Consider the following 14202-nt stretch of genomic DNA (forward strand, 5'->3'; position numbering starts at 1 on the left):
TGCTCGGAGACCCTGCGCTTGCGCACTTCGTTCCTAGCCCGGGCTGCCTGTGTGGTCCCCAGCACATGCGCAGTGGAGGCGCTCTCCTGTCCGGAGCAGGGCAGGGAGAAGAACAGTGCGGGAGGTGTGAAGGTGCGGCCTGTACACAGACAGGTAAGTGAGAGGTGGGCGGGGAGGCCTTCTGTCCCAGCTGAGGGGCCCAGGGGCGGGGGATGCTGGGAGGAGGGGGATGGTAGAGGCCTGTATAGGTGCTCCATTAGTCAGCCTGCAGGTAGCCTGCCTCTGGCCTGCAGCCCCATCCTCATCTCTATCCCCAGAGCATCCCTGTGCTAGGAGACCCCCCCCACCTGGCCAGATAGAACCATGACAGGGCCCCATCCACAGCCTGACCACACTGCTTCCCTGAGGGGGCTCAGCCAGGAGACCACTGCAAACTTCTCCCACTTCTGGGGGTCCCGGGGCTCATACTGCCCCCCAATACTACATTACACCGCGTACCCCCAAGGAGAGACCTCCCACGCGTCCACCGCATCACAGCACGGCCTTTATTGTACCTGAATGATACAAATTCCAATATTACCAACAACTAGAATGAGAATTATACTATCATCACCCCCAACAATGATACTACTAGTATCAATTATACTGACGATAATACCATCACCCCCAACAATGCTACTAATAGTATCAATTATACAGACGATAATACCATCACCCCCAACAATGCTACTAATAGTATAAATTATAATGACGATAATAATACCATCACCCCCAACAATGCTACAACTAGTATAAATTATACCGATGATAATACCATTAACCCCAACAATGCTACTACTAGTATAAATTATACCAATGATGATACCATCACCCCCAACAATGCTACTACTAGTACCAATTATACCAATGATAATAATACCATTACTCCCAACAATGCTACTACTAGTATCAATTATACTGACGATAATACCATCACCCCCAAAAATTCTACTAATAGTATCAATTATACTGATGATAATACCATCACCCCCAACAATGCTACTACTAGTATAAATTATAATGACGATAATAATACCATCACCCCCAACAATGCTACAACTAGTATAAATTATACCGATGATAATAATACCATCACCCCCAACAATGCTACAACTAGTATAAATTATACCGATGATAATACCATTAACCCCAAAAATGCTACTACTAGTATAAATTATACCAATGATGATACCATCACCCCCAACAATGCTACTACTAGTACCAATTATACCAATGATAATAATACCATTACTCCCAACAATGCTACTACTAGTATCAATTATACTGACGATAATACCATCACCCCCAAAAATTCTACTAATAGTATCAATTATACTGATGATAATACCATCACCCCCAACAATGCTACTACTAGTATAAATTATAATGACGATAATAATACCATCACCCCCAACAATGCTACAACTAGTATAAATTATACCGATGATAATACCATTAACCCCAACAATGCTACTACTAGTATAAATTATACCGATGATGATACCATCACCCCCAACAATGCTACTACTAGTATCAATTATACTGACGATAATACCATCACCCCCAACAATGCTACTACTATTATAAATTATAATGATGATAATAGTACCATCACCCCCAACAATGCTACTACTACTATAAATTATAATGATGATAATAATAGCATCACCCCCAACAATGCTACTACTACTATAAATTATAATGATGATATTAATACCATCACCCCCAACAATGCTACTACTAGTATAAATTATACAGATGATAATAATATCATCACCCCAACAATGCTACAACTAGTATAAATTATACCGATGATAATAATACCATCACCCCCAACAATGCTACTACTAGTATAAATTATACCGATGATAATAATACCATCACCCCCAACAATGCTACAACTAGTATAAATTATACCGATGATAATAATACCATCACCCCCAACAATGCTACTACTAGTATAAATTATACCGATAATAATACCATCACCCCCAACAATGCTACAACTAGTATAAATTATACCGATGATAATAATATCATCACCCCAACAATGCTACTACTATATAAATATATACTCCTGCTCCACAGAACAATCCCCACCCCTTAAATTTTAAATGCTTCTGTGCACTAGTATAAACACCAAATCATAAAAATTATATAATAAACAGCACAAAACAATACCGAACAAATTTCACATAATAAAGGAATAAAGTGAAAAACGCATATTTTGATTTAAGGTGTCCAAAATTAATGTATCCAAAAAATATATATATAATAAATATATATATAAAAAATATATAAAAAGCTTTTCTCCAACTTCAGAGTTCTTCACCAAAAACAAATAATATATATTGTGGTTATCCTTCTGTGATAAGTGCTTCCACCATCCACCAGTGAAAAAACCAACATTAATCGCATTCACCAGATTATGGTGAATAGTAAGCCTTTTAGGACTTTTAGGGATCCTACACCCCCTCTTATAGCCTCCAGACCTCCATTCCACCACACCAGACTAGGATGATTCTTCCACCTCCTTTCTCCAAAACTGCTCCACCATTGTGCCAAAGAATAAAATATTGCATATAGTGTGATATTGCTAATGACCTCCTCTTAAGTCTATAGTAATAATGCCAGGTCACTCATGGTTCACAAATCATTAAAGGCTTTTTATTATATAGCCTCCATCGGCCAAACACAGTCAAATACCATCCAGGATCAATTGCAGAAATCCCCCAACTTGCTGTGCAGAGGATCACAGTATGTGTGACAGACAGATCCCAAAATGGCCACTGGAACGCACTGCTCGGCGTGCGTTCCACTCACCGGAAGTGACGTTTGACGTTCAAACAACGGACCGGAAGTGACACACTTCCTTTATTATGTGAAATTTGTTGGGTATTATTTTGCGCTGTTTATTATATAAATTTTAATGCTACTACTAGTATAAATTATACCGATGATAATAATACCATCACCCCAAACAATGCTACTACTAGTATAAATTATTCCGATGGTAATAATACCATCACCCCCAACAATGCTACTACTAGTATAAATTATTCCGATGGTAATAATACCATCACCCCCAACAATGCTACTACTAGTATAAATTATACCGATGATAATAATACCATCAATGCCAACAATGCTACTACTAGTATAAATTATACCGATGATAATAATACCATCAATGCCAACAATGCTACTACTAGTATAAATTATAATGATGATAATAATACCATCACCCCCAACAATGCTACTACTAGTATAAATTATAGCAATAATAATAATGCCATCACCCCCAACAATACTACTACCAGTATAAATTATACCAATAATAATAATGCCATCACCCCCAACAATACTACTACTAGTATAAATTATACCAATAATACCATCACCTCCAATACTAGTAGTAGTATTGTACTACTACTAGTATAAATTACACTGATAATAATAATTATAAGAAATAATATAATAATAATATTACAAATATTACCAACAACAATAATATGTATAATAATACCAACAATGCTACTGCTGGTATAAATTATAATGATGATAATAATGATAAGACATAATATAATAATAATAATAATAATAATACCATCACTCCCAACAATGCCACTACTAGTATAAATTGTACTTATGATAATAATACCATCACCCCCAACAATGCTACTACTAGTATAAATTATACCGATGATAATAATATCATCACCCCTAACAATGCTACTACTAGTATAAATTATACAGATGATAATAATACCATCACCCCCAATACTAGTAATAGTATTGTACTACTACTAGTATAAATTATATCAATAATAATTATAAGAAATAATAATATTACAAATATTACCAACAGCAATAATATGAATAATAATACCAACACCACCAACAATACTACTACTAGTATAAATTATAATGATGATAATAATGATAAGATATAATATAATAATAATAATACTACTAATATTAATAATATAGTCTAATAATAATAATACAAATATTACCAACAACAACAATAATAATAATACCTTCACCACCAACAAGACAACTACTCCTACTACTAATAATTATAATAGGAATAATAATACTACCACTACCACCCGAAATACTGATAATAATAATAGTCATAATAACAATAGTAACAAAAACAATAATAAAACCACCACTAACAAAAATACTAATAGTAATAATAGTTATAATAAGAATAATATTACCAACACTAATAATTATAACAATAATAATACAACACCACTATCATCAATAATTATAATAATAATAATAATAATAATAATACTAATAACAAAAATAAAATCACCACCACCAATAATATTGATATTAATCATAATAACAATATTAATAAAAACAATTGTAAAACCACCACCAACAACAATACTAGTACTAATAATAAGAAGAATACCACCACTACCACCTGTAATAATAATAGTAAGAATAGTAAAACTAATAATACTTATAATAAAATTAATAATACCAACAACGACTATAGTAATAATAGTAATAATAATGATAACAATGACAATAGTAATACTACTACTAATAATCATCATAATAATAATTGTTCCTTTAGGGGCCTCCCTGCTCCTGTTCCTATTTACTTTTCTCCAACAGAGACAGTTATTTTCAATTTAATTGCAATATATATATATATTTAAAGCGGAACTAAACCCTTCAATTGTTCACAGTCAAGTAAGCCACCATCTTGGCCTCTGTTTGATCTGCCGATGCCATGGTGCTGCACATTTGATCAGTTATGACACCGAACATTTGATGGCTTGACGGTTTGGTTGAGAGCAAATGTGACAGTTATCCGTCCTTGGCCAACTGTCCGAAAGATACAGACAGACATTGCGCAGGACTGTGACCCGGAATAAGAAAACAACTGCTGCAGAAGTGACTGCAGAGCTCAATCTCAGTCATCGCGGGACTTGGTCTTCATGAGAAATGGTCTTCAAGGGACTTGGTCTAAATGGGACTTGGTCTTAATGGGACTTGATCTTCAGGGGACTCTATCTTCATAGGACTTGGTCTTCGTGGGACTTGGTCTTCATGGGGTTTGGTCTTCATGGGACTTGGTCTTCACGGGACTTGGTCTTCATGGGACTTGGTTCTCATAGGACTTGGTCTTCATGGGACTCGGTCTTCACGGGACTCGGTCTTCATGGGACTTGATCTTCATGGGACTCGATCTTCATGGGACTCAGTCTTCATGGGACTTGGTCTTCACAGGACTTGGTCTTCATGGGATTTGGTATTCACAGGACTTGATCTTCATGCGACTTGGTCTTTATGGGACTTAGTCTTCACGGGACTTGGTCTTCCCGGGACTTGGTCTTCACGGGACTTGATCTTCACGGGACTTGGTCTTCAAGGGACTCGGTCTTCACGGGACTCGGTCTTCACGGGACTGAGATTGAGTCCTGCAGTCACTTTTACAGCAGTTGTTTTCTTATTCCGGGTCACAACAATTCTGCGCAATGTCCTTTTTGTCTCTTTCGGTCAGGTGACCATGTGGACCGCGCTTATGGTTCAGACGATGTACTTAAGTATTCAGACCCTTTACTCAGTACTTTGTTGACGCACCTTTGGCAGAAATTCCAGCTTCGAGTCTTTCTGGGTATGACACGGCAAGCTTTGCACCCCGGGATTGGGGGATTTTCTGCCATTCTTCTTGGCAAATCCTCTCACATTCACAGAGTTGTCACTTCCCACATGGAAGAAAAATATATTTAAACTATATTTTAAAAATATTCTTCCTAAATATATTGACATATATTTTAAATGCTATAATTTTGGCCGTATTCAATATATTTCAAAATATATTTCAATAAATATATACATATACTGGTGTATGTTGAAATGCGTTTTCATTACAAAATATATGAAAAATTTTTTTGAAAAATAAATTTCAAATACAGTGTTTGTCTTTAAAAATACAAACCTACATTTTTGGAATGCATATAAAAAAAAAAATAAATGTAAAAAATATATGCTAAAATGACTTTTTTATATGTTAAAAAAATCTGAAGAATATATTTTAAAAAAATTATATTTTTAAAAATGTATATTTAAAAAATATACTCTTCAGATTTTTTTTTTTAACATATAAAAAAGTCATTTTAACATATATTTTTCCATATATTTGTGAATGCATTCCGAAAATGTAGATTTGTATTTTTAAAGACATACAGTATATTTGAAATGTATTTGTAAAAATATTTTTCATATATTTTGTAATAAATACACATTTCAACATACAGTATATATATATATATATATATATATATATATATATATATATATAAATACTGTATGTTGAAATGCATTTTTATTACAAAATGTATATTTATTGAAATATATTTTGAAATATATTGAATATGGCCAAAATTGTAGCATTCAGGGGCGGACTGACCATTTGGAAACTCGGACACTGCCCGAGGATCAGTAGTGGGCCCCATGAGATGCCCCTGGTACCTTTTTCATAGGCTTTTTTGAGTTTGGGCAAGGACACGGGCCCCATGATCCCCTGTTGCCCGGGGGCCCCATGAGTTGTCAGTTCGCCCCTGGTAGGATTTCAAATATATGTCAATATATTTTGGGAAGAATATTTTTTAAATATATTTCAAATATATTTTTCTTCCATGTGGGTAAGCCACCTCTGTGTTGTCTCGGCTGTGTCATGGAAGGTGAACCTTCAACCCAGTCTGAGGTCTTGAGCGCTGTGGTACAGGTTTTCATCGAGGATATCAGTTTGCTCCATTCAGCTTTCCTTCAACCCTGACCAGGCTCCGGGTCCCATAGTGACAATGTACTACTCTGGGGGGGGATTAAGATTTTTTTTTGCACACTATGATTGCTTATAACAGTGATGATTGCTGGTATAAGCAATCATTTTTATTAATGGCATCGATTCATAGCCATTGTGTACTATTTGGGATAGTAGTGATTGGCCACAGCTATCACATGGTACAGTGCACAGCGATCAGCCCTTTCTATCACATAGATCAGGATAATACACAATGAATGGCTATAAATGAAAGCCATTAATTGCGTACAACTGTCATGTTATTGTGATGATTGGTCACAAGGATTACATGATACCAGGGTCAGCCCGGTACACCAATCTGTCACAGATCGAGCCACAGGCTTGCTGCCTGGAGGATGGCTGGGCATCATTTAAAAAAGGGGTTTCTACTTACATGCTCTGTTCAATGCACAGAGTGGTCCCTTACCTCTTCTTTAGTAGGCCCCCGCTGGCACTCTCCGCCGCTCCTCTTCTCTGAGTGCCCCCTCAGTGAGCCGGCTGCAGTGGGGGCACTTGTGCAGGTGCGCTCCCGAGTTGGCCTGTATGTGTTCATAGATACACTACCAAATGATCCAGGTACAGGTTCCCCAATATTTGCCCCCCCCCCCAATATTGCCCCCCCCCCCACACACGGCGCTGATAGTTTGTTTCTCTCCCACAGTAGAAGAAGATGGATGCAGAAGTACAGAAGCCCCTCCCACCTTCCACCGACAAGCAGAATGTAACGCCCTAACTGCTAATTAGGAATTTGTTGTCACTTCTCGCGAACATGGACAGTCTGCCGACAGTCGTGGATTTCCTTAGCTCCACCTCTGACGTGGACCACCCGACCGGAGAGGTAGGTTGTGAATGACCAGCTTCCTGCCCTCTGCTTTATTAGTGCGGTCACATGACCACTGTCACATGATTGCACAACAGTCTCTTGGTACGAGGATAGCTGTGATCACAAAGTGAACCCGTGTTCCATATTAATGCTGAGCAAATTCTAGGGGATTGGAGAGCGGAGATATGCTTTCCCAACCCACCGATCCTTCCAGCACAAGTCCGCCCCCACGGATCCTGCACCCCCACCCCCCTCCCCCCCAGTGTCTAGTGGTCTTGTGCAGTGGACTGTTCCTGGTGTCATCACACTCATAGACCTGCTCTGGATGTGAAGACTTCAGGAACAGATCATGGGGGAGCGCTGTTTGCAGGTGGAGTGGAGGATCGGGTGAGAATATAGCTTTCTGGTTGTCCCTTAAAGTGTTACTAAACCCAGGACCCTGCATTCACTATATCTGGTCTCCCCGGACCCCGCATTCACTATATCTGGTCTCCCCGGACCCTGCATTCACTATATCCGGTCTCCCTGGACCCAGCATTTACTATATCCGCTCTCCCCGGACCCTGCATTCACTATATCCGGTCTCCCCAGACCCTGCGTTCACTATATCTGGTCTCCCCAGACCCTGCATTCACTATATTCGCTCTCCCCGGACCCTGCATTCACTATATCCGCACTCTCCGGACCCTGCATTCACTATATCCGTTTTCCCCGGACCCTGCATTCACTATATCCGCTCTCCCCGGTCCCTGCATTCACTATATCCAGTCTCCCCAGACCCTGCATTCACTATATCTGGTCTACCCAGACCCTATTCACTATATCCGCTCTCCCCGGACCCTGAATTCATTATATCCTCTCTCCCCGGACCCTGCATTCACTATATCTGCTCTCCCCGGACCCTGCATTCACTATATCCGCTCTCCCCAGACCCTGCATTCACTATATCTGCTCTCTCCGTACCCTGCATTCATTATATCCGCTCTCTCCAGACCCTGCATTCATTATCTGGTCTCCCACAGTACAAACAACATGGAAATGCAATTATTTTAGTATCTATAAACTGGTAAATCCCTTTTCTCATCAGCAGTTTGTAGCTGTCTTCTATCAGTGTCCAGCAGAGCACTGGTTAAAGCTTGTAGGAATTTTCTCTAGGAAGATGCAGAACATCTGATCTCTGTCTGAACAGTGCTGATTGGCCCTGTGCTGATCACTCACACTCTCCCAATGAAAAAAAAAAAAAAAAAACCTCTCTAGCAATACACACCAAACCGAGCATGTGCAGAGTTTCTCCATACGATATATCTTATCACGAGATAAAAGGGGGACACTGGAAAAAGGGGAGGATCAGAGAAGACAGGATCAAACAGCAGTTTTACACAATGTGGAGAATGAACCCCTTAGGGGTTTACTTCACACCCCTGCATCTGATGCTTTGCATTGCACTTGGTGATGTAAGGCTTGGATGCAGCTGCTCGGCCATGGAAACCCATTCCATGAAGCTCTCTACACACTGTTGTTGTGCTAATCTGAAGGCCACACCAAGTTTGGAGGTCTTTAGCTATTGACTCCGCAGACAGTTGGTGACTTCTGCGCACTGTACTCTTCAGCATGCGCTGACCCCGCTCTGTCATGTGACGTGGCCTACCACTTGGTGGCTGAGTTGCTGTTGTTCCCAGTTGCTTCCACTTTGTTATAATCCCACTAACAGTTGAGCGTGGAATATTTAGTAGCCAAGAAATGTCATGGATGGACTTATTGCACAGGTGGCAACCTATCACGGGACCACGCTTGGAGTCACTGAGCTCCTGAGAGCGACCCATTCTTTCACCAATGTTTGTAGAAGCAGTCTGCATGCCTAGGGGCTTGATTGTATACACCTGTGGCCATGGAGGGGACTGGAACACCTGAATCACATGATTGGGAGGGCGGGGCCAATACTTTGTGCAATATAGTGTATGTAGTTCACAGACGGGTTAACTCTCCTAACTGATAGATGTCAGCACAGGCAGAGAGAAGTTATCACCTCACAAGATTTTTGGTAGGATCAACTGGTATCTTCGGCCCTTTTCATCCAGGTATAGCGGAATGCTTTCAGCAGTATTTTTAACAGACCAAAAAGAGAAACTCATTGCTAGGGTTTGTATTAGGGATGCACCGATACCCATTATCAATTGGCGAGTACCAATACTTTCAGTCAAGTACTCGCCGATACCAAGTACCGATACTTTGCAGTGTGATTTGTGTCCAGACAAAAGCAGCACTTCTCAGGGGGACATCTACACTGATCATCAGTGCCCTGATCAGTGTAGCCCCATCCGTGCGGCCAATAGTGCCCATTAGTGCTCATCTGTGTTGGCTTTCAGTGCCCATTAGTGCTGGCTATCAGTGCCTCCTCAGTGATACCTGTCAGTGCCCATCACTGATGCATGTCAGTGCCCATTAGTGTCACCTGTCAGTGCCCATCAGTGTCTCCTATCAATGTCCATCAGTGCCGCCTATCAATGCCCATCAGTGCCGATCAGTGCTGCCTATCCATGCCCATCAGTGCCACCTATTAGTGCCCATCAGTTTCACATATCAGTGCAGTCTCATCAGTTCCCATCAGTGCAGCCTATCAGTGCCCATCAGTGCCACCTATCAGTGCAGCCTCATCAGTGCCCATCGGTGCAGCCTATCAGTGCCCATCAGTGCCTCCTGATCAGTGCCCATCAGTGCAGCCTATCAGTACCCATCAGTGCCCATCAGTGCAGCCTATCAGTGCCTATCAGTGCAGCCTCATCAATATCCAGCAGTGCAGCCCCATCAGTGCCCATCAGTGCATCCTATCAGTGCCCATTAGTGCAGCCTCATCAATACCCATCAGTGCAGCCTCATAAGTGCCTATCAGTACCTCCTCATCAGTGCCCATCTGTGCAGCTTATCAGTACCCTTCAGTGCAGCCTCATCAGTGCAGCCTATCAGTATCCATCAGTGCCTCCTCATCAGTGCCCAGGGGCGGACTGACCATTTGGAAACTCGGGCACTGCCTGAGGGCCCAGGGTCAGTAGGGGGCCCCATGAGATGCCCCTGGTACCTTTTTCATAGGCTTTTTTGAGTTTGGGCAAGGACACAGGGGCCCCATGATCCCCTATTGCCCGGGGGCCCCATGAGTTGTCAGTCTGCCCCCTTCAGTGCCCATCAGTGCAGCCTATCAGTACCCATCAGTGGAGCCTCATCAGTGCCCATCAGTGTTGCCTATCAGTGCCCATCAGGGCCTCCTCATCAGTGTCCTACAGTGCAGCCTATCAGTACCCTTCAGTGCAGCCTCATCAGTTGCCATCAGTGCAGCCTATCAGTACCCATCAGTGCCTGCTCATCAGTGCCCATCAGTGCAGCCTATCAGTACCCATCAGTGCAGCCTCATCAGTGCCCATCAGTGCTGCCTATCAGTGCCCATCAGTGCAGCCTCATCAGTGCCCATCAGTGCCACCTATCAGTGCAGTTTCATCAGTGCCCATCAGTGCAGCCTATCAGTGCCTCCTCATCAGTGCCCATCAGTGCAGCCTATCAGTGCCCATCAGTGCCTCCTCATCAGAGGCCATCAGTGCAGCCTATCAGTGCCCATCAGTACAGCCTCATCAGCACACATCAGTGAAGAGGAAAAAAATCACTTATTTACAAAACGTTATTACAGAAACCAATAAAAGCTTTTCTTTTTTTTCAAAATTTTTGTTTTTTTTATTGTTTGCTTAACAAAAAATAAAAACCCCAGTGGTGACTAAATAGCAACAAAGGAAAGCCTTATTTGTCTCAAAACAATGATAACAATTTAGTTTGGGTACAGTGTCGCACGACCGCGCAATTGTCATTCAAAGTGCGGCAGCGCTGAAAGCTGAAAATTGGCCTGGGCAGTTAGGGGGTAACAGTGCCGAGGGGTAATCTGATTCAGGGAAAAGTGACCGTCTGTTAAAAGCCCAACCCTGACCCAATCTACTCTGTGGGAGCTCTCAGAATATGCCAGGTATAGGGGAAGGTGGTATGTGATCTCCTCCCAGGATGCAATGCTCAGAGGCAAGGGCCAATTGCCAGGTCCTTATGTTGTCACATCCTGTGCAAGTTCCAGTGCCTCTTGACATGGAGGGGTCATGTTGCCCCCAGCTCCAACAGAGGAAGGAATGGCAATGGGGGCATGGCAGAACTGCCAATTAAGAGACTGTCACTTTGCCCTTTAAAGCCTGGCTCTGGCAAAATAAATAATCTGCCCTTGCAGCAGCACTCCCACGGCAGTGCAGGGGTTAAATGCTGCTTTTTTGCCTCGGGTACCATTGCAAAGAATTTTTATTGACCTTATCTCTCACTTCTGCAGGCGTCTCCTCTGCATGCAACCGACAGACAGCGCTCTGTCTGTCAGTCCCACTCTGATGACGTCATCAGATACAAAGCAGGACCAGCAGGCCTGCCTTGTACGAGAGGATACCGAGGCTCCGCCCACATTTCAGAACATTGGGAGGAAAGAGGAGCGCACTGATTGCCAGGGGAGCAAGGGGTCAGGTAAGTAAAGCTGTTTCATAACGGTACCCTAGGCAGAAAATGAACATTTAACCCTTGCCCTGTAGGGGGATTCCCCCTCAAAGGGTAGGTTTTTGAATGTATCCGAAATTCATCTTTAATGGACAAAATGACAGCCAAAAAATTGTATTTTCTAGTTTTGAGTAGAGGAAGAAAGGATTTATTATTATTATTATTATTATTATACAGGATTTATATTATTAATATTATTAATATACAGGATTTATATTATTATTATACAGGATTTATATTATTATTATCATTATACAGGATTTATATTATTATTATTAATATTATACAGGATTTATATTATCGTTATACAGGATTTATTATTTTTATTATTATTATTATTCAAGATTTATATTATTATTATCATTATACAGGATTTATATTATTATTATACAGGATTTATATAGCACCAACAGTTTGCTCAGCACTGTACAATATAACGGGAGACAATAAAGCAACAATATAGTTCAATACAAGAGGGATAGGAGGGCCCTGCTCCTTGGAGCTAACAATCAAGGAGGGAGGGGCTAGTGGTACAAAAGGTAGTAATTGTGGGGGATGGACTGGTAGGAGGAATAGAAGATTCCATTATTAGCTGACGGCAGGATACGCTTCCCTGAAGAGATAGGTTTTCAGAGATCGCCTAAAAGTGAGCAGAGTAGGCGATAGTCTGATAAATTGGGGTAGAGAGTTCCAGAGGATGGGGGAAGCTCTGGAGAAGTCTTGGAGACGAGCATGGGAGGTGGAGACAAGGGAGCTAGAGAGCAGGAGGTCTTGCGAGGTGCAGAGAGTACGGTTTGGGTGATATTGATTTGAATCCTTTTCGGAATTGGCTTTGATCGACTCTCCTTTATTGTAAACCTGAATGAAGGATGGAAACTTTTGGCGCCATTTTTTTTAAAATCTGAAGGAATTCCAAAAAACACCAATCTTGATGTTTTGTATGCTTTAAAGAGGAGGGATTTGGGGTTCTCATAGATCTCAGAACCCTCCAAAAAAATTCCTGTCACATGTCTGCTGCTGTCACAGGGGATGTTTACATTCCTTGTGACAGCAATAAAAAGCGATTAAAGCGATTAAAAAACCATTAAAAGTGACTGTAAAAATGAAAAAAAAAAAGCAATAAAAGGGATTAAAAAAACATTAAAAGTGACTGTAAAAATGAAAAAAAAAAAATAAATTTAATAATTAATAATTTAATAATGAAAAAAATGTAATAATTAAAAAAAAAATTTAAGTGGTCCCAACCCACCCACCCCCCCGTGCTCGCACAAAGGCCTGCACACATGCAAACAGCGATCGTCGCATACACGTGAGGTATCGCCGCAATCACGGCCAGTAATTCTAGCACTAGACCTCCTCTGGAAATCTAAAGTGGTGACCTGTAAAGCGTTAGTAAAATTTACACTGTTTGTCGTCGTTGCAATTTTAAAGCATGACATGTTTGGCATCTGTTTGCTCGGCGTAACATCATCTTATATATTTTACAAAAGAATTTGGTTGTGTATTGTGTTTTGTGCAATAAAATTGAAAAAAGTGTATTTTTTCCCAAAAATTGCGCTTGTAAAACCGCCGCGCAAATACCATGCGACATTAAAAAATTCAAAAAAAGCACCAATTTATTTTCTAGGGCCTCTGCTTTAAAAAAAAAAATATAAAATGTTTGGAGGTTCTAAGACATTTTCTAGCAAAATTACTGTTTTTAAAATGTAATCAAAAAGTGCCAGAAATGGCCTGGAGCTAAAGTGGTCAATCCTACCTAAAACACACTGATACTGACACTGACTGGCACTGATACAAATTTTTTTTAAAAAGGTAATTTTTTTTAAATCATGCCCAAAATATACTGACCCTGACCTTTGAACCAGACCTTGACCTTTGACCCTAACACTAACCCTGGCACTGACCTAGATCAAACCTTGATCTAAGTATTTTTTCTTTCTATTAT

General features: G+C 40.7%; 1 protein-coding gene across 3 annotated transcripts in view; it reads left to right on the forward strand.

The window, feature by feature from the left end:
- The window catches only part of LOC149466202 (uncharacterized), a 50690-nt gene continuing 36488 nt past the window's right edge, over window positions 1-14202 (forward strand). The window contains exons 1-2 of one of the 3 annotated variants that reach the window (XM_089672732.1): window positions 1-153; window positions 7533-7709. In XM_089672732.1, the coding sequence (XP_089528858.1) occupies window positions 7641-7709 (69 nt within the window). In that variant the 5' untranslated portion in view covers window positions 1-153; window positions 7533-7640. Of the gene's footprint in view, window positions 154-7532; window positions 7710-12042; window positions 12228-14202 lie in introns of those variants that run through there. The other 2 variants (XM_089672733.1, XM_089672731.1) reach the window with 2 other exon arrangements.

The sequence above is a fragment of the Staurois parvus genome, unplaced genomic scaffold, assembly GCF_062004578.1.
Source record: "Staurois parvus isolate SC_StPar_1 unplaced genomic scaffold, SC_StPar_1.0 ptg000132l, whole genome shotgun sequence".
In the NCBI taxonomy this organism is placed as follows: domain Eukaryota; kingdom Metazoa; phylum Chordata; class Amphibia; order Anura; family Ranidae; genus Staurois; species Staurois parvus.